Raw genomic sequence first — 22827 nt, forward strand, 5'->3', positions numbered from 1 at the left:
ATCTGAAATAATATTTATTCATCTTCGTTAACATTAGCTAATGAAAAATGCATCGTTTATTCGTGTTTTTTCACAGCGCGTCAACGGATGTCATCTTGCGATTTTAATAAAGCAAAGTAAATGCTGAATTTTTTTCATTCTCATGTTTACTAATGTTGTTAACTTATTGTAAAGTGTTACACAGACTTTTTACGTTTACTATTAAATGAAAATTAGGAGAGGAGACACCAGGGGGCACAATTGTCTCTAAAGTGAACACATTTCCGTTATTTTGCAATCCTCTGCTTACCTGTTGCTGCCAGTGTTAAAAAAAAAAAAAAAAAAAGCTCAATTGTATTTTTCCTATTGTATTTTTTTTTTAATTTGTAACCAACAAAATTGTGTTCCTCTGTTAAACAGGTACACTTGTTATCCTATCACTAAGTTTGCAAATAAAACGAACAAACCATAACTAGGTTAATTTCCCCCGAAAGATAAAACGCTGTGATTCTGTGATCATTTGTCCGTGCCGATGGTTGGGGTCATTATTTTTTTTTTGCAATTCCATTTGGTGACTCTAGTGCTTCAGAAATGACACGCTTCACCTTTAAGGCTAAAAGCATAAAAGCGGGGTAATTGCGCGCTCTTACATAACCAGCCTACCTTGGTGTGGTCGTGAGTGGATTGATTGCCTGTCCTGTACGCTAGCTTTTTCAATTTTGTAATCGGTATGATCTTTTCTGTCCGTCGCTGCAGGCGAAATCTCACTGGTTTTTGTTCATTAATCATCACGGTCGTTATTGATAAAGCGTCGTATGTAATTTAACATGTAATATATCTATCTAATTATATCTCTTTATAGAGTCGGTGTGAATTCACAACGAATGCTTCAGTCTGAATCATAACAGAGCTAGACGAGATCTGGTGGTGATAGTCATTTTGAATTAAACGTTTTATAAATCACTTTAAACCTACCTTTTCTTTGATAACTTAATATTTCCTTTACGTGATGTGACAACGGTACTGTATCAAACGCATTTTGTACCGGAAGTCATCAATAAACTACAAAGGCAGCATGCAGATGTTCGCCTAGAACGTTGCAGATATTCTTTGCAGTCAGTTGTTTTGATTTATGAGTATTCCTACAGATTCGGACGGTGCTGGAGATTGTTTTGGAAGATAAAAATCTTAGTATTTAACGGTTAGTATCTGAAGGTTAGAGTACGACGGGTTTCATAAATCCCAAAGGAGCAATTTAGCACACAGGCAGCTACAGCTGTCCAATTTTTTCTTTTTTTCGAGTGAACTACGGGTCTAAACTTGTTTCCGGCACTGTTGCTGTGTCTCAGCAGTAGTCTTTCCAGAGAAAAATATTTGATCCGGCTATGTGTGGGGTTTTTGTTGTTGTTTTCTGTATGGTGTTTGGAACCGGTACCGTATGAACGCTTTAATAGAGTTGACTCTGAACACTTGTTAAAAACCACATGAACCAGCGTTTGCAACACATTAAGCTTAACCTGTCAGTCAAAAGTTTGGACACTCTTGACTGATTAGATATTTTGCAGTATCCTGAAAGTCAGTTTTGCTGACATCCATGTGACTAATATACACACACACACACACATATATATATATATATATATATATATATATACAGTACTATAAAAATTTTGGGTTCATAAGATTTCTTGGTAACACTTTATAAAGCATTGTGCCAACATTAATAGTCATTAGTAAGCAGTTTATAAATAAATAAAAGGCTCAGTTATCTTCCTAACAGAAAAAAACTAAACAAACACAACAGAGTGGGATACAGAACTACTCATTTCAAGATGCAAAAAATTATGAAACTGTACACATTTTTTCTATGAAAGCGCAGGTTTTTTTTTTTTATATATAAAGTGTACGGTAAAATGTTTTGCCTCTTGCTTTGTATCCCAGCTCCAAATCTTATGGGATTTTTCCCGTTTTATCGTCTGCCGGTCCTGTTTAATCACTTAAACCAGTTTGGGGTTTCGTGTTTTTAGCACAAATTGCGTGGCACGGAACAAACAAAACAACGGGAAAGATTTCAGTCTTAGGAAGCACCGCTAATTAAGATTCTTCTTTTATCACCTCGTTACATCACAGTAGAAGACATGTATTTTCTCTTACACGCTCTAATAAATAAAGCTTCAACGACGGCGAAATCTTTTCATTCTTTCTTTATAGTGAAAAAAAGGTTACGTAACCTTTGTGTTTTAAGGTTATGTACAAAAATGGTTATTTTAAGATCTGTTCGCTGAAAGGTATCTGTGAGGTACCTCAGGGTTCGGTGCTCGGTCCTCTTCTCTTTACAATTTCCACACACACCACCGGGTCTCCACATATTACTGCAGCGCGCTTATAAACGCTTGCTTTAACGAAGAAGCTTTAACAGCCACGAAATCTTTACATTCGTCCTTTTATAGCGGAAAGCTTTTGCTTTTAAGAACTGTTCTTAAAGGGTTTTTTAAGGGACTTAATGGTTCTTCGAGTTCTTTCGAATTTTCCGCGCGGCCATATTGCGTTTGCCGGGTCGGAGCTGTGTCAAGAGCAACTTGATCGAGTACTGTTTTGATTAGGAACCTTTTGGAAAGCCCTTGAAAAGAAAGGAAACGGAACGATGGCTTGCTTCCTATTTCTTCTAAAGGCTTTTGTTCTGTGCAGATTACTCTTGAAGCTCAGCTAACTCTCCGGCTGACCCCCGCGGACCCTCTTCCATCTCGGGTAAAACAGCTGTAATACCCGAGTGACCTTTGTGACGGCCAGAGGTGACGCGGGTGTTCTCGGCCCGGTGGGTGTTTGTGACAGGTTTACGTTGGGGTTTATTACTTTCGTCTCCATGCTTCTCCTTGTGTTTAACAGATCCACGTGCGGACGCCCACCGCTTGCCTGGACTTTCTCGCTGATGAGACAAGTGGGCGATTCAAGAGAAGAGAGCGGAACAAAATAACTTGTGGCCAAATGTCAGTAAACGGTGTAGCCCGCATCACCATGGGAACGAGCTGGGAAGAGACAACAACAGCGGCGTCGGCGGCGGACCGGGAAGCAGGTTTTTCTCTGCGCTTTCCCGAGATGATCTTTTTCTTCTTTCACAGAGGTTCAGATGTTATTGTCATGCGGGCTTTGTCTCTTTTCCTTCCTCACAAAGCGCCTGAAAATGGCTCTGAGACCTGCTTTTAGTGGAACCTCGGCTCGATGAGTGTAATTGTGAATCTTTGCACGCTGACGTGAATGGACGTTAAAATAGCGTTGCGTGGCACGTGGCAGAAACCGTTTCGTTTCCGTTATCGTAGGCACGTGCTATAGATGTGGAAGCAGTAGAAGAGTTTTTGCGTTCCCTGCTCTCTTAAGTTCAACTGGGTTCAGTAAGTGTGAGAATGAGCCGACAGAGATCATTAGACCTGTTGTATGCGCCGCTTGTTAAAATATCGTACCGTGACGTTTTCTGATACATCGTCGGTGGCTTCGGCCAAATGGGAGAGCAGGTTCCTGTCAGCGTTTTTCTTAAACAGTAGCCTGCTGTATTCGGAGGTATATGCCCTTACCTTTTTTTTGCTGCGCCCCGCTGTAAGTTTGATGAAGCTGTTTGTTTTCATACTTTTTCATGTACTGAAACTGGGAGCGTCACGGTATATTTAAAGATTAAAAATCATTTTAAATCACCCGCCACCCCCTAGTGATTTTTTAAGCAATACAAGTTAAAGACTATAAAGACTACTGACTGCATTTGTAGCATGCATGAAAAGTCTAGAAATGCACATCACACACATACATACACACACACACACAAACACACACACATACATACATACATACATGCGCATATATATATATATAGACCATTTATTTGCAGCCAACTTTGTTTTTAACATTTTTTTACATTTGCATTCCTAATAATCTCAAGCTGCAGTTGTGTGACATAATTTTATTTATTGGTTATTTATTTTTGGATTTTGGACACACACACACACATATATATATATATATATATATATATATATATATATATATATATATATACACATATATATATATATATATATATATATATATATATATATATATATATATATATATATATATATATATATATATATATATATATATATATATATATATATATATATATATATATATATATATATATATATATATATATATATATATACACACACACACACACACACATACACATAACCTTAGATGTTACAACAACAATATTTTAAAAAAATAGTTATTAAAGAGAAGGTTTTTTTAATTAATCTAAGTGCTATGAGGAATCAATATAGAATGTGGTTGCCTATGCCATTCGATCCATTTGGTTATTTGTTTCATAATGTCAGCAATCCTACGTAAAAGTTCTGCTAACATCTGCTAATGCGCCGTCAGCTAACAAACAGCTGTTTAAAAGACGTTTAAAAAATCCATCCTGAACTATCTCTTTAAATGTTGTTTTTCTAAAGTGATATCGTCGCAAAGTGGCTGCAAAAAAAACTCCTGATGCACAAATAAAGTGTAAAAACTTAATGATGTGTCCATATTTGGATGTTTCTCAATTGGTCTGAAGCCATTACCCTCCCTGTGATGATAGACTTTAGATCTGTAAACACTATCATCAGCAATGAATAGGCCACAGTTGGACACCAGCTTTTGTTATGCGACAGTTAAAGTGGATGACATTATCTCAGATGTGCATAATACTTTCTGCAGATAAAAGTACAGTCTATAATTAATATCTGAACCCCCTCATTGTTTCATAGAGAGCTACTTCGGGCCGAAACCACCAACCGGCTTTTTCAAGCTCATCTGTGCATTTGTATGCACACGATGAAGACTTTTTAGATGATGGAATAGAAATGAAAGCGTACTTGCGTGACAGGAGTTCAGCCCATGATGCATCCTGGGAAATTAGAGCGAATGTGATCATCGCTGTACTTTCATAGCCATAATGCTCCTTACCTCTCCAGGCAATTAGTTAATTGCATTTTAATGTTAAGCCCAGACAGCAGATGAGAGATAGACACAGAGAGAGAGAGATGGAGAGAGGCTAATAAAACAGCATATCTAGGGATCCGGTGTTGAACGCAATTTGTGTTTTGCGCTAAAAAGGAGAAACGCATTTCTCTACTTCAGATGATTTAAATTCTCGCGTGCATTAATTATTCGCATGCTTCTGGATTTCTTTTTCGGCCTTTTTGGTTGCGTTGTGCTGGTTTTGATGCAAAGGAATGGTTCGCCCCCAAAAATAAAAATTTATTGTCATGCCATCCGAGATCGAGTTAATAATTAGGTTTGGAGTACATCGTTTCTTTATGGGAACACATTTGAAGAAATGTAGCGGTGCTCAACCAATAGATCCTCTTCAGCGAATGGGTGCCGTCAGAAATAGATAATCCACTAGCAATCCACACCGATCCAATCCATCCTTTAATGTCGTGTGAAGCAAAAGGCGTTGTGTTTGTTAGAAAATTTATCATTAAGGTGTTTTAACTTTAAATAGTCGATTTTGGCCAAAATACGAATCCGCAATCCTTGCTTCTTCCAGTTAAAAATCCATCTCCTATTGTTCGCGCACACTGATATCCACCCACATCTTTGTTTAGAGACTGATTTAGCGTGTAAATAGTGCTTTATCTGTCTGCATTTCTCTTCTGATTCAGACAATATGACTGTAGGAAGCAATAACATGTCAGTTTAAAATTTTATGTTGATGAATTTATTTATTACAGACATGCAGCTTCTTAATTGATGGACTGGAGTGGCGTGGAGTATTGTCATGTTTTTATCAGCTGTTGCCATTCTGACGGCACCCATTCACTAAAGAGCATCCATTGTTGAGCAAGTGATGGAATGCTACATTTCTACAGATCTGTTTGTAACATCCTGAATTCAGCAAATTTTCATTTTAGATCAATTATTCCTATCTAGGCATATTTTTGTTCCGTTGTGGAGGTACCCAAGAGGAAAACCGTACCCAAAATGTGTGCATTCAGTCAAGTGGTTGCGTAGGATACACGTTTCATGTTTCTGTGGAAGCTATGTATCTCCATGTGAACATTGTGAAAAAATAAAAAATAATGCATGAATATTTTAAATATATCATAAAGGTTTTTTTTTTCTTTTTTGACGTGTGAGCTAGCCATGTTTCGAGTGCACAGACCTGAAGCCCAACATCTATGTTTAAATTCTGAGAAAAGATTGTACGTCAGCTGTGACTTTTAAACGCTTTTCTCCAATTAGGCGACTTTTGGAAAAGTTTTCTGCTTTTGCACGAACAATATGGGTGTGCGTTTCCGTAGTCCTCTCTCCAAGTTTCCAGGGAAACAGACAGGCAGATCAGAGAACAGCAAATCAAACACAATTATACATCATCTTAAAGCACTATTTCATTCAGAGCGTTTCTCTCTCAGTGGCCGACAGTGAACTGATAAGGCGTTTAAAAAGTGTCTGTTGCAGCCTGCTCGTAGTTATCCACGCATCAATATTTTCTTGAAAGCGAAACACTTTCTCATGTAATGCCTATGCTTGCTATTTTGAACAGTCTTGTCTTGTATATGGCGTCTGATCTGTGCATATTTCTGTCTTAACTCAAGGCGACTTCACTTGAAAAAACAATATTAAGCAAAGAAGACTCGTGTTTTAGCTGGAAGCAGTTAAAACCGTCTTAATGATGGATGTTCTTCACGATACAAATCATCTCTAGGCAGCTTTACGGAAAGTTTCTACATTATATTTAGGAGTAGGTTATTAGTGGTGACTGGCAGAAATGTACGGTAATAATAACGCATGTAGTTACATATTACACATCAATCGAACAGGTATTGAAGACTATTAACTGCAGCGGTTATATGTTGTGATAAAACTGATTTTGATTAAATGTGGCAGTTTGAATGAAGAATGAAGCAAGTGGCAGAAACCAAATCAAATAAAGATGTGGATTATTGGGATGTTTTTATCATTCTGATGGCACCCATTCACTGCTGTTACTAAATTTCTCCAAATCTGTTCACATGAAGAAACACGTTCTTTTTTTATGTGAACATATCCCTTTAACCTTTTCAATGCATACTCATTTACTCCATTAAGTGAATATACAGCGCAGTGAAGCGTTCCATTCCGAACAAATATTTGTTCCATGCATATTTTATTTTTTAAAGAGCATGCGTAACGTGCGATATATATTTAGCGGCCTGTTCTCTTCATAACAGTGTTTATTTGCACTCCTTTAATATTAGGCAGTACTTCTGTTCCGTTAAAACTCTCTGATACGAACTGCGAGTAATTCCGGAGCGGCGCGCGTCACCGTGCGCGAGCAGATCAGCCGGCGGGAGCGCGCGCGCGGTAACGCGCTCCGCTCCGGCGCGCTATTAAAGCCTCGAGTAGACGCGCGGCGCCGACACACGGTTCTGTCCTGGAGCGAGAGGTGAGACGAGCGACGACACATGGATTGAAGCGAGGACACTCACTTTAAAACCCGACCACAAACCACTTCACGTAAGTTCAGCTGAGACTCAACAGGTTTTTAATTCAAGAACGTTGTAAAAGTTTAAACGCATGCTCGCATTCGTTATATTCTAGTGCGTTTACTTGCGCGTGTATGCAAAACATAAAAATAAATATCTGAGTATCAAACTATTGCTCGTCAGAAATGTGCTGTGGAAATTTTACGGTTTTACAGTGTTACAGGTGTTTATGTGTTTTATTATAAGTAATATACTTATGTTCGTTGCGTTTATAACATAAAATGCCATTTGTTTAATATTTTCATTTCTTATAAATATACCAGATGCACCAAAGTACGCTTTTTTGTAAAAAAAGTACTATAGTGTTACTTTGGTCCCACACTGCTTGTAGGAGATCCCATATTCATTTATGAAAGTATTAATGTAGCTACTGTGGTATTTTATCAGAAAATGTGTTTATGTGATTTTTTTTGTAAGAGATCATCAATTATTTCGTATTTGCATGCAAAGTTTCTCAGGTATAATAGGTCAGACAGCGCAGGGATTTCTTAGAATAAGCCTGATATTATGCATATCTTTAGTTTTTGTACAAATAAAGTCCCCCTTTGCAGCTCTGTGTCACTGTTGATCTTCTGCAGTCACAGCAAATGCCGTGCAGTCCGTATTTCAGAACGCATTGTGATCCGTTCTCCACACGTTATACACTGACCTGAAGAGCAGCTGTTGCGCAGAGGACTCTTTCGGTGGAGACAAAGGGTGCATGCATTAAGTGCATGGAGAAATTTCCTAGGGACCGGGACCAATTTAAACCACAAATATTATACCGCTTTAGGACTTTGATTAAAATGGTGAACAAAAATTACTTGCTTTTGAATTCATTTGGTAATGTTAAGTGTCTCAGATAAGTTATAAAAAATACAATCTTTAAAATGAATAATGAGTTAAAATATCGCATATGACTAATTCAACTGATTGTTTTCGATTATACCGGTGAAAATAATTGTGATGTGTCAGATTGGGAATAAATAACTGACTAAGGCACGAAGACGGTGTAGAAATGTCATTAAATCGTTAACTTATATGTGTTAATATATCCTCCTCGCAAACCAGTACCTTCATGGACCCCCTGGTGTCCACAGACCCCTGCTTGAAAAATACTGTTGAAAAATTCTCACGGGTGGTATGAAATTGTGATGCTGGAAATATAACAATATAACTCAATATAGAAATATTTAGGTCGTACTTAATTCACTAACATGTAAAGAACAGGGAGAAATGGGTAGTTGATGTATCCTATGGTGTGACAGCAAAAATATCTAAAGAGAAACCTCTCTTGTGCTAATTGTAACTCAAATAAAGCTAAATTTTTCTCACGTTATTTGTATGCTAAGTTATTTTTCAACATTTTCACACCATAAGAGGCAATACGATTTTTATATGTCAACTACCTGATTAAGATAAAGTCATTTTAATTTTTTTAAGTGTACCTGCACTTACAGTTAATAAAATGCACACATTGTTTTCATGGTCTTTCTGAAGGATCTGTGTACGTTCTGCATATATTTCTTATGTAAATAAGCTTTGCAGATTGAATGCGTAATGAACGCATGATGCTGAGTGCATGTTGAGCAGCATCTCCTCGAGGTGACGGTGCACAATTGATAGCGTATAAAGAGACAGGTGTCAGCTGTCTTTAACAATTGCTTTTTAGTGTTAGCAACGTGTTAACTTAGTCTCAGAATCTCCTAAGAATCCACTGGGTGACAGTGTACCCAAAGCAGCGAGGAGTTGGATGGAATTCAGTTCGTTTTGCATTCATCAATCGCAGGTGTCGGTGTGGGTTGATGATATTTTGTCTCGGTCTCTGTGCCCACAGGGTGCGATTGCACGTCTCTCCCAGACCCCGACGAGAGATGTGGCTGCTGGAAAAGATCCGCGGTTCAGTGGAGGGAAACGTTCTCCGGCAGGGAGACTCGGCTGACAAACAGAGCAAAGCCCCCACCTACTGCAATGTCCTCACCCCTGACAAGATTCCCGACTTCTTCATTCCTCCCAAACTGGTGTGCTGCCCCCCAGAGGAGGAGACGCCGGAGATGAAGCCAAAAAACGGCCTCCATTCTTCCACGTCCGAGCAGACCATATGCTGCAAGACGCCGCAGGGTAGTCCGCGCAGCCCGCGCCTCATTAACAAGCTGGCTGGAGACACCAAGAACTTGCTCAAAGCTGCAAACCGGCACATCATCCAGATAGAGAGCGCAGATGATTTAGTGGTCGGGGACGTGGGAGACCTCAACACTAATGCCGACCCCCAGTCCCAGACGGCCATGTCCTTGCCCTACGTACCCAAAGCGCAAACCTCCTATGGTTTCGCTACGCTCATGGAAAGTCCTCACACGAGACGTAAAGAGTCCCTCTTCCATAGCGACCCCACAAGTCCGCTCACCTCGCCCAACACCCAACGCAAATCGCAGGGTAACCACTTAAACCCCAGCGACTGTAATATGTCCCATTCCAACCCCTACCGGTACTTCAGCGGAGGGGAGAGCGACACTTGCTCCTCGGCCGAGTCCTCCCCGTTCAACTCCCCTCTGTTGTCCCGCTCCGCATCCCTCCTCAAGATGTTCACCCACGAAACCCAAGCCAAAGTGTCCCGGGCCAAGCGTTCCTTCGCCAGGCACAGCTCTCTCTCCACGGACGAGTGCAGCTCTGTGGAGACCAGCCCGAACATTCAGAGGCGCCTGCGTTGCCCTCCTTCTCCGGCCTTCCGAGGACGGAAATACGGAGGCAACATGGATCGCTTCACGCAGCACTCCGTCAATCTCCACAAGGGAGGAACTCTGCGCATCTGCACAGACTACGACATCGACGCCTCCAGGCTTCACGTTCGCGTGCTGGCGGCCGAGGACCTCTACGACAAGCAGTGCGATGCGAAGAGCATCAACTGTTGCGTGGCTCTGTACCTGAACCCGGGAAAGCTCCAGAAACAGCGGAGCACCATTATCAAGAACAGCCGCAACCCTGTCTTCAACGAGGACTTCTACTTTGACTCACTTCCAGTTGCGCAGGTGAAAAACCTCGCCATCAAAATGAAGGTAGTCAACAAGGGCACCAGTCTGAAGAGAGATACCTTACTGGGAGAGAGAGAGGTACCCTTGAAGGAGTTGCTTTCTGGGATCTAGCGTTCCTCTAGTCACATCGATGCGGTCTTCATCTAACTGAACCAGAAAAGGAAATATAAAAGTGAATTGGTCCATTTGGTTACAGAACTGTTTGCAGCTTCCCAACTTGTTTACCAGCAGTCAGTGTATGGATGTACAGTACTGTGTGTCTGAGATATTCTGTAAATACGGCCCATGAGTGTACAGGCATGCTACAATTGTATGAGTTTCCAGGGTTCGTGTTTGTGTTGAGACCAATGTGTTCTTGGTTCCAGACCCCCCCTGGGTCTCACCGTTGGAGACGCAGATCAAAACAGATCTCACACACATGACGTATCTCCACAACAATAGCACATTAGTAAACTGATGCTTTGAAGTCACTTAAGGCCAGAGGCAAATGCATGCTTCTTCAGCCGTTTGAGCCTTAAAAGAACAAGAATGACAAATGTATTTGTCCCCCCGTAACGCTGTAATAACAGTGTTTCGCCTTATGCCTCTTCAGTTCCACTCGGATTCAAGACTGTGACATTTCTCTCAATCTCACTGTAAAACTGGACTTTTTCTTTTTTTTTTTTCAAACGCTGAATCTGTGCAGTTAAAAACACCCTTCAGCCTTATTGAGTGACAAGCTGCTCACTTTGAGTGACACATAACTTTAGAGAGGGCGTGATTCGTGATTGGACAGAGCATATGGCATCATCGTGAATGTCAAGACAATGTGATTTCTGTAAATAGAAGACTCTTTTAAATCTGCTCGTGTGTAGCTGCATCTGAAATCACTCCCTACTCCCTATAATGCCGATTAAATACTACACAGTTTAGAGAAAGAGCGGAAAATACCACAGTAAACAAAAGCGCCAGAAATGGCCGTGGTATTACCGTGTTTTTTGGACATGCTTGTGAAAATGCTATGCCATTTTTTGCAGTAACTTCAATTGGCATGGGTTCTTGTGCATGCACCATAGTTTTGACATTTACCATGGTGATTTATATGAATGTTTTAGTCATGCAGTACCATAATAGATGTCAAAGTATTGTAGTCTTACGATACCTGATCTGATACCATTGCTTTACCATGGTAATGTCATTGTTTTTGGGCATGTACTGTGGAAATGCTTTGCTTTTGGACCATTCTGATACCATAAAGTACCATATTTAAATGGCAGTCTATACAATTATATTTTCAAGTGGCCCATGTTTTTGAACATGTAACCTAAATATACAACTGCCATGATACTGTTTATATGAAAGTATTGCTTTACCGTGATACTGTTTTGTAAGGTATATACTAGTAACCAAACGTTTCACAGGTTAAACTGTTATACCGAGGCTATGCTAACATACACAATGCTTGCAAAGAAGTTTCTTCAGAACAACAACGTGTGTGTTTACGTTCATAAAGGACATTAACGGTGCCCACTAGTGCGATTTTAGCTTCAATCTCAGGTTAGGGAACTTATTGCATTTTCGTATATATATATGTGCACTTTAATAGAGTACGTTGTCGATTTGCAACCATTTATAGTGCATTGTGGGTATCGTTTAGTAAAGTATTAAATTGTTCAATAAGATGTGGGACATCCCGCAGGAAACATGGAGTTCTTTCATTCAGCGTTTATGTTCAAAACGTGTTCAGATGATTATTCTTCTATTAAATATGTGCACAGTTTTGGCATGTTTATAGTAGATGTGTGTGTAGATGTTTTCCGATGGGAGCAGTTGCATGGCAAAATGTTCAAGCCCTCATGTTTTCATTTCCGTTGTTCTTGTTTCTATTGTTATAGTCAGATGGTGAAGATGTTAGGTGTGAGCTCACATCTTTTCTTTACATCATCCCCTGTATTGGATCCGCAACGCTATCACTATTTTGAATACTCATTTTTAACAGCCACGGCCCATTTTCTACAGATTTTGTACATGTATTTTTCTCCACTGGCATTTTGAGAAAAAGGTGTGAAATAATAATAGGCTGAAATGAAAAGTCTGTTTTGAAAGGTTTTAGGTATTATATTTTTAAAACCCCGAAAATGAATTTTCACCTCGCCCTATGGTTCCACTTTTATCATTTAAAGCCTACTCAGATTATTTTGGACTTTAAAAAGACCCTTGTGTAAGACATTGTAATGCGTCATTAATGGCAAGTTCTTTGTTTGACCTAAAGAGTGTCCGGTAATATACCTGAGAGCTCTTCAATCAGGTTCCTGAGTGGATTTACACAAATTGCACCGCTGTAAGAAGTGAGACAGATTGTCTCGCGGTTTTGGCTTCAGTTCAAGGTGACACATCTGTGCGTAAATCACTTACATATCCTTAAGGGTGAAGTGTGTAATTTATGTACCACATGCGACACCAAATGCAATTGCAACTAGTTTTTCATGCTTTGTTTCTCTAATGGAAGTGAGTGATTTACTTGTGCTGCAGGAGTTGTTTGTTGCCCCCACCGAAAATAGTTTCACAAGTTTCTTTTTTCTTTTATTTTGTTTAACATGCAGACGAATCGTGCACAATACAACTGCGATCACAGTAGCACAGTAGTTTAAACATCTATCGTCAATGGTGCAGCCACGCGAAATACGCCTCGCTTTCAAAACAAGCTTTTTTTCTGTTGCTCAACGTGACAAAACCTCATGATGAAAATGCGTCTAGATAGTACGCCAAATAAAAACTCGTTTGGCGTGCAAATAATACGCAGTTTTCGCATGCGTATGATTTGCTGGCGTGCATACGATAAATATGATACGCGTCTACCCAACAGCCCCAATCTTACCCATCACGTAGCATACACATGCCAAAGCCCATTTTTATCTATAAAATGTTGTTATTTGAGACGCATTCATGAGATGGAAAATTCCCATTTACAAAATGGCTGGACAATGAAAAAAATTAACTCAAAAAGACCTTAAGACCAGGAAAGCGCATTAAGTGGTAGTTTTAATTTCATATAGACTTCAGTTGCTCTTTTCGATTTCGCTTCATGATATAGCATGTCGCATTCTGTACGTTTAAATGATCTGTTTTAGTGCTAAACAGTCTTTCCCTTTAAATGATTTCGTCCCTTTTAAACGCATTTCCGTTTTCCATTTTTTCCTCATTCATTCATTTGCGCCTGGGCTTCTTTCACCGTTCATTGAAAGCACTTCCATGTCACTTTCGCCAAGCCGAAAACATTTATTATACATTAAAGCGAAAAAAAAAAAAGCACTCTGAGCAAACGGTCTGCAATTACTCTCCGGATATGAATCACTCCATATGTGCTTCGTGTGAGTTTTTTTTTTCTTTCACTGTATGCTACCAGGGCACAATTGTTCATTTGTTAAATTAATTTCATTTCTATTTTCAGCGCTCTTTAAAGATGACCAGATTGCAGGTGTATTAGATTTCCCCTCCGAGCCACGTAAAAAAAAAAAAAAAAAAAAAAAACTGAAAGTCTTATTCCTCGCGGATATCGAGCTCTTTTGATTGGCAGAGAATTCAAAATAGAAGATGAGAATTAGATTCCAGTAGGGATTCAATATGGGGGGTGTTAAATCACATCCGTTTCCGTAACCATCTTCCTGTACGTGAGATTAAAGTGTCTCGCACTTGTGTTTCGGATAAGTCATGGAGAGATGAAGTGCCTATCCACTGTACTTGATTCCCGTTCCTTCCCTGAGCCCATCACCAGCCGCAGCGTTCCTATGCATGTGTACATAAACACCCCTCACCTTTCAAACCCCCGAAAATCCACATCCTTTTAATAGTGTAGTGTTTCAGCTTGTTGTTATTCTGAAGACGGATGTGGATTTGACTTGATGCGTTTGTGTTTGTTTGTTTGTTTTAGCTCCTTTCCAGTGGTTTATTCTCTGTATCTGTATCTCTCTGATTTTCCAGACTGATTTTCTTTTCATAACTTGCTCTATTCATGCTGTTGCTTTGTCTACTTTCTTACGTTGCTCAATAAAAGTTGTGAAGGTGGTGTACAATGATCGCTCTCTGTCCTTTAAACCTCACTTTTGCATCCAGTCCAGAATGTTTTGGGAATGTGAACAAGTGTATTTGGAGCTTTTCACGTACAATCATTTATTTTTATGTTTGCATAGACACTGCAACGCACAATATTAACACCATCTAAAACTGTAGCGGCATACAAATGCTTCTAGCTTCATAAAACATCGAATCTATAAGGTGATTTCTATTAATTTGGCTATTGTAGCTAAACTTAATTGTCTCAACAGAGAGTGCAAATGACATTTTTACTTAGATTTATATACATTTACTATTAAAAAGGTTACCATCAGAGAAAATCACTATGGCATTCTGTATGAAACTACATCAAAAATTCCCGCTGTTCCAATTTTGAACACATTTTTATGGATTTTTAAGTAATATTCTGCTCTCTAAGAAATGTCTGTAAACATAAGGGGCCCAGTGTACTGCATTAAAATGAACTGTATTGATTTTAATCAATTGTGTTACCCTTTTTACAAATTACAAATATATAGAGTAAATGTTCATAAACTTTAATGTAAAAGGTATTGGAAACTTTCCAATAGTGGTGGCCTCTCGATTTTAATGCTGCTAATTTGTTGTTACGCATGCAAAAACCCACAGAAAGCGTGTGAGGCCATTGTTGTAACGCAATAGATGAACCCCTATTTATCTAGTCTAATCAAGTAAGAAAAACCTTCTTTAGAACATCAGTACGTTCTGTCTGCGCATGAGAAATCATAATTGGACACATTATGTGTTCTGGGCTTGAGTCCAAATGGCAGATTTGTTGTTTGTGTTCCTCCAGGTGTTCTGCTGAAAAATCTGAAGATGCGGTTTATGGTAAAAATAACAAAAATGCGTTCTTGATGTTCAAAAAAGAAGGTTGCAGACATATGCGTTCCGATGGCAAAAACCATAAAAGTTGCAGTTTCGTCACAACATAAAACAGCTGCTTCGGCCTCCAACAGACCTTCCGGCAAACCACATCCGAGATGTCAGATGGCATCTTCGATAGCAGCTTTTCTTTGCTGCCGTTCTATAAACCTGTGGCTGGAGAAACACCTGAGGTGCTCGCAGCTTCCTCAGATTCGCCATTGGTTTCTCAGCGGCCTCCCATGCATGGCCAGTTTCTGAGCACGTCCTATTCTTGGTACTCGAGACAACTCTTTGCATTACTGATTTGAAGTGAAAAGTACTTGTATTAATCTTTTTAATGTTTCCCTGTTCTGCCTGACACCAACATACTGCCGCTTCTGTGCGTGCAATTAGACTAAACATTTGTGGCGCAATCGGTGTCGGTTCAAATGAGTCAATGGGAGAGATATGAAATGTTAAAAAATGTTGTCGAAACAGTTTTCACTAAGCTATAGAATTTCACAGTTAAAGAAATGACAAGCATCACATTGATGTCATTGTTTTTGAGAATTAGAGCCCAAACACTGGGATGGCTGTAAACAGTACAGTTTAATGAATAAATACCGAGGTCTGATTCATGCAGACAAATGGTTTTATTCTTTGCTGAAAGAAAAGCATTGGGAGTCTCCAGCAAGCTGCACAACGCATTACTCTGTGTTATCTTCTTGAGTGAGTATCTCTGGTTAGCAAGGTCAAGTTATTTTTTGTGAAATTGCAGGTGGTCTTTGTTGCCTGTAAAGGAAACTTTCCCACTTCACCGTTTCTTGATTCTTTACTGTCTGGCTTTTCGCACTATACAGTCATCGGGAGAAATTTTATCACTTGTTTACCGGTGGATCCTCTGCTGTGAATGGGTGCCATCGGAAAGTCCAAACAGCTGATCAAGCGCAATATTCAAAAGAAATCCGCACCAATCCAGTCAATCAATTAATGTCAATCTGGTCTCATAAAAATACGAACCTCAGTGCACTTTTTGTGCAACACCATTTTTTTATTGCACTCTTTGTCCCAGTTTCAAAGAGAAATGTCCACTGAGTGGCGCTAAAACACAGGTTCAATATGTGAACCCTTGCACATTTTTATTAAACTGATATAGGTATGTATTGTGGCGGCTCAGAATTGAAATATCTGTATCATGTTTGAAATATGCCCTACGCTAAATCCAACCCTGAATGCAAAACTGATATAAAATGCAACCATTTGGTGATGCAACCGTGCCATTTCAACTTCCTTTTACACAGATTTGAACTGTTTTGTCGAACGGTAGTCACGCAGTATTTGAGCTCATCTGCGTCTCTGTACAGAACAAACCTACCGTCTATGAAGCTGGATATGTGTGATGCTAACGTTCAAAAGCACCAGTTTACAAATAATATCGTTCAGTCATAACACGGTAAGTGTGAAAATGACACATTATTAAACAAAACTCTGCAAATCTGTGTGAAAAGGAATAAAAGGTGTCAGAGTTTTACTTCCCTTTAGTGTTGATTTCTTTTGGAAACTGCAGTGACATGCACTTATTAGTACGTATTTCGTGTCTTGAGACCAGGTAGATGAATGTCTTGTGAACGGAGATCTGCATGGTTGCAAGAAACAAATCCATCACAAGATGATTTAAACTGTCGACCTTCGACCTTTGAAAATCTTTCAATTTCTTTTAGTTAGTTATGCCTTCTTTGCACACACACACACACACACACAGAGTTGTGCTAACATAAGGCAGTTCATATAATGAAACATTAAGTTTGCAAAGGTTTTATTTCTATGACAATTTTGCGTTTCCATAGATGGTTAATGTTTTGGACAGGTTTGCTTTAAACAGATGCATTTGCATTTATTTCACTGGCAGCCTGTTTTATTGAAGTGACTTGCTTATAGTGGTCTGTTAAATCAATTTCAGCCACTGGAGCACAAGATACAAAGAAAATGAAAGTATGATTTCAGTAGCATAGCACTCTGACAGATCCTAAGTTATGGGTTGAAGATACACAAACCTAGACAGTTATAAAACTCGGGACAGTTTTTTTTTTTTTGGAGAAGTGATAAAGCCTTTATCCTGGCTTATAAACCCATTATGAGTTTCTGTATTAAATTTTGGTGTTCTTTCTACTAGAGAAAGTGAGTATGATGTCTTTAAATGTGCTGCAGAGAAGTGCACAAGTAGGACAAAGGAAACCATTGAAAATTGTTTTTCACACAAAAATTGCATATATTATTCACGTATTTGTTTGTGTATATTTAATCGGTTTAACTAGCTTGCTTCAGACTAATCGAATCAGGTCAGACAGTTGTTAAGTTTAACAAGTCAAGAATCAATACATGTTACATTAAATATTACATGCACAGAAAATTAGTTGCACTTTTTTCAAAAATGCGCTTCCGAGACGTAACAGCGTTATTTTGCCTTACGGGTGCTCATAGACACAACTTATATTTACGCTAATTACAGCTTTTCATGCCTGACTGAGTGATTGTGCCTCATTGTGGAAGAAATCGTTTGTCAGTCTTTCAAGTGGCTTTTCTGCAGAACAACAGCCAACTGAAGAAAGTCAGCCATATTGTGTTATGGATTCTGGGTTTGGCCGAGGGTTGCTATGGCAACTGTGCAGAAGATTTGCAGTCCGGTTTGGAACCCAGTTGGTCGGATCTGCGTGAGCAGTATGTTCCGTGCATCTGTTTCAAACCAAAACACGCTTTCAGGGAAGCTTCTGGAGCGACACCCAAGACAGATGCACATCAAAAACTGACCGCAGAATTTACTCCAGTTTAGCTCGAACTGGACTTTTTAGATATATCTACCCTTTTTTGAATTCCATTCAGTCATACTGCCAAAATATACTTTTACTTGAACTACGCGGGCAGATCTGCACGGCTTTTCACAAAGCATTTCAAGTTGAAGTCATTGTTATAATTGGCTCAGCTGGTAGCAAAGCACGTTAATACAAAAGCTTTTGTTATGTCTGACAGGTAATGTAACAAAACCAAGGTTTTTTGAATACCTGCTTAATCTAATCTTATTTATTCATTTTATAGATTTTTGTAACGCTTACTTTAGAAAAGCAAGCGTGTGTGTAAAATTATGTAATGTTCCTCGTGTCGTAAAGCTCTGTATCTGTAATCCGGCAATCGCATCAAAACAAAAATAGAAATATTTCTATTTGCATGCAATTCACATTTAAAAGTAGAATAACTGGATGCATGTGAACCTACACTCTCTGAAATAAAAGTCCAAAAGCTGCTGCGGTATCTTTTCAAAAGGTACACTTTTGTCCTGTTATGTTCAAATAAGTACACTTTAAGTACTAATATGTACCTTCAAGGTACCAAAAGGTCCTTATAAAAAGATACCTCCCCAGTGACAGCTTTTGTACCTTTATTTCTGAGATGGTAGCATGTTTTATCTGTAAACATATCATTGATTTAATGATTAAAGAATCTTTAATTATCACAATTATTTATTAATGGTTGCTAGGGAATTGTGGGCGGTTGTTTAGCGGGGATCTTTACTCATCTTCAAGTCTCTAATACTCTAATTCATAGTCTCTCCGTCAGTGCAAGATTTTTTTGTTGCTGTTTTTCCAAATTTGGTCAAATACATTAAGACATTATTTACGAGAATAACTAAAAATAATAGTAATATTACTACGCATTTGTATGCATTTATAACACCTTTTCTGCCTGCTCCTTCTCTGTTACGAGGCCGTGTTGGAAACACAGTACCAACTTTATACTGGTAAGACGCAAAAATACTCCTCCACCAAGTAGAAAATGTTGCTATGGCAACAAAAGAACCATTGTCTCCTGATGCAAAGGGTGAACGTTCTGAGAGTGGCCATATTTCATCAGATCACATGAGCCATAAAAGTTCGGCGTAACTCACAGAAGTTTAGGAAATGTTTCCTCTAAGGCTTGTTATGGTAATAAAGCAGACGCTGTGATCTTTCACCGGTATTCCCCGGCGCCGCTCACTGAAAACAGTTCCACAGTTGCTCTTGATTGGTTGAGCCAATATGGACTCAGTCGCTTTCAGAGTCAACGCAAAAGGGCATTAAAGCAAATTAAATGACTCTGAGAGGTGAGATTACTGCAATCTGGTGTCAAACCAGATGCATTTTTGGAGCAAAATGAAAAGGAATTTCATGCGGGAGTATTCAGAACTGAGCGTTCTGTTCATTTTCTGCTCATTTATTTATGACCAGCGGATCAAAGTTTGATTGCATTCGTGAACTTATGCATAATTGTGTAAAATGTTTGCTGCAAGTTCGGTCAGTCGTACCACAGCTCATCATCTAGAGCTTTTTTAATGAAGATATGATTATAAACGACTTCAGCTCTGAGACATTATTTCGGTTTATGATTTCGGTTTCAGTTTTCATAGTTGATTTTATTTCAGAACAAATTTCATTTTATGTTAGTCCTATTTGATATTTAAAAAAAGAAATGTATCTAGTTGATTCAAATTCTAACTATTTTTAATGAATTAATACTTAATGATTAAATAGTAACAAATACTTTGCTTTTATTTTTTAGATGATAAATTTTTATTTTCGAATATAGTTTTAGTAATTTTATGTATTTTTATATATATTTTTAATAATTAATGTTTCAATTTTATATTCTATTTTAAATTTTATTAATTTATTTTTAGTTCTGAACTTAAACGTGCACTTTTTCATTTTGCTGGCAAGTTTAACAAAACTGCTTGTGTTTATCCTCACTGCAGGTATACTGCAGACATATCATTTAATCTAAATTACGTTTTACAGTTTTTTACTTAGCTTTTGAATATGATATATAATGCATCTATTTGCATTCGTCTAATTTATTACAATAACAAATAACAAATCTGATTGGACTTTGATATCACATTTTAACCATGTGCAGTTATGTTAATAACTGCATTTCAGCCTATACCACGAGCGGCATTGTTTTCCCCTGCTGCGTGTGAGACCTGAGACCAGTCGAGGACCACCGATCTGGAGCGGCGTTCATTTCCAGGAGGGGCTCTTTACGTCGAGCGGTCTTGACATCTGTAACCTTCATTCTCATGAAATCCACTTTTTCTCCATTACTGTAAATAGATCTGCACGAGCGTATGCGAGTGGGTTCGTGCGCATGAGTGTCTCTGTGTGGTGTTTGTGTTTGTGCACGTGGGCATTTATGGAAACTGTCTTCGTATGATATAAATAGCATAGATGACATATCCAGGCATATCCATCTGGGGTACCTTTTATATTGTTTGAACTTTGAACTGAAAAAAAAAGCTGTGCTAAACGAGATCATTCATTCGATGAGGTTGAGTAGCAAATCTCAACAATGTTGTCCTGTATACAGACAAATCAGGATCTTGTTCATAAAATATTTATGTCTTTTCGTTTCAGGTTTAGGTAACACTTTTTTTCGATAGTTCGCTGTAGACATTCTACTAAACGTATTTCATTTTGCATGTCAGCTAGCAGTCATTAGAGTATTAGTAAACTGTCTGCTTAAAAGAACACTCCGCTTTTTTTTTTTTGGAAATAGACAGATTCTCCAACTCCCCCGGAGGTAATAAGTTGAGTTTTACCATTTTTGAATCCATTCAGCAGATCTCCGGACCTGGCCGTAGCTCTTTTAGCATAGCTTAGCATAGATCATTGAATCCAATTAGACCAGTAGCCTCGCGCAAAAACTCTTTTGAGTCTTGACTCTTTTGTAGTTATATCGTGCATTAAGTCTAATGAAAAGTTGTGATTTTTGCTGCACGATATCATTGCGCCTGCTGCGGCGAATGTTACGGCAGCAAACCTTCTTGATTATTACGCCGGAATGGGAGTATAGTTCCTAATCATATCGATCGAGAAAATCACAACCTTTCTTTTTCGCGCCGATTTTAGTATGTGATATAACTACAGAAGAGTCAGGTTGTAAATAGGAAAAATATCGAAACTCTTTGGTCACTTTTGAACTTGATGCTACTGGTCTAATTGTATTCAATGATTTATGCTAAGCTATGCTAAAAGTGCTATCGCCAGACCCGAAGATCAGCTTAATGGATTCAAAAACAGTAAAGCTCAACTTATTAACTCTGTGGGAGTTGTAGAGTGAGTCTAGTGTTCCTAATAACTTCTATTTTAACACTATTTTACACAAACATACAACATATATGTATGTTATATGTCAACTTAATGCGTACTATCAAAAATAGACTATCAAAAAAAAGTGTAACCCAGGATTTAGTTTCAGATTTTCAGGGTTTTTTTTAATGATAAAAGCTAAATTTGATTTATATGATTATATATATATATATATATATATATATATATATATATATATATATATATATATATATATATATATATATATAAAACCATTTTGGAAAATGGATGCATAAAAACACCACATGGGTTTGGAACAGTGTTATTTCATATGTATTACTATTTTCAGTTTTTTTTTTTTTATGCACTTTTTTGATTTAGTTTACTTATTCACTTTATTTTAGGTTTAGGTTGAGTATTTTTTCTAATTTAATCCAGGTTCATTAAAGTCAGAAACAGCTGAAACTGAAACAAAACTTAACTAAAACTAAAATAAAATAAACAATGAGATCATTTTCACGTTTGGATCACCGGCTTCCTGAAGTCTGCTCAAGATGATGAGTTTTCCTCAGTAAACGTTTCTGGATCTGAAGTGCTGGCTATTGTCTTACCGTATGGAAACCGAGTGAACGCTACAAGCCAAAGCAGGCAATTATGTAGTCCAATTTTTTGCACTAATGTAAAACGCTGGGCCTTTTACTCACCCTACTGAGAAGAAGGAACCAGTGCAGTCTGGGAGTTGTGTTTGATTGGTCGCTGTTCTCCTCCCAGACGCCTTTGAGTGTGCAGATGAAAGCTCGTGTGGTGAGTTTTGATGATTGCGAGGCAATGGTGAATAAAGGAGCCAAAACGCTGCCGCGCACCAATCAGAGCCTAATCAACATGAGCAGTGTGCTATCTGCTCTAAAGGCACTGGACTGCGTATTCAACTGCTATTTATAAAAGATCAAATGCTGCTGGCCGCTCACTGATATTTCGGTCAAAGCACAGCGCTGTGTTTTTATTAGATGGCAATTTAGATTCGACCCCAGAGCTTTTGTGTCCAGCTTTTGTTGGGTGCTTATGACCCACTTTATATCCTGAAGTGCGCACGTATATAAAAGCATAGGTGCACATATTGTGCCACGCTGATTGTGTGCATTCAAACAATTAATCAGAATGCGCATAGATGAACAGTCTGGTCACGAGATCCAGTCAACAAGCGGTGGCTTATTTTTTTTTGCTTTTGTGTTGCTGCCATAG

General features: G+C 38.5%; 1 protein-coding gene across 1 annotated transcript; it reads left to right on the forward strand.

Moving 5' to 3' along the window:
- Positions 1-7356: 7356 nt before the first annotated feature.
- LOC122335651 (C2 calcium-dependent domain-containing protein 4C) lies at positions 7357-14589 on the forward strand. The gene is made up of 2 exons (XM_043233505.1): positions 7357-7497; positions 9343-14589. Exon 2 carries the CDS (start codon positions 9380-9382, stop codon positions 10643-10645), a length of 1266 nt encoding a protein of 421 aa, XP_043089440.1. The 5' UTR covers positions 7357-7497; positions 9343-9379; the 3' UTR covers positions 10646-14589.
- The last annotated feature ends 8238 nt before the right edge of the window (positions 14590-22827 follow it).

This window comes from Puntigrus tetrazona, unplaced genomic scaffold, assembly GCF_018831695.1.
Source record: "Puntigrus tetrazona isolate hp1 unplaced genomic scaffold, ASM1883169v1 S000000846, whole genome shotgun sequence".
Classification (NCBI taxonomy): Eukaryota; Metazoa; Chordata; class Actinopteri; order Cypriniformes; family Cyprinidae; genus Puntigrus; species Puntigrus tetrazona.

What these genes read in the sequence shown, in the direction of transcription:
- LOC122335651 (XM_043233505.1), top strand. Translation starts at nt 9,380, where the DNA reads ATGTGGCTGCTGGAAAAGATCCGCGGTTCAGTGGAGGGAAACGTTCTC.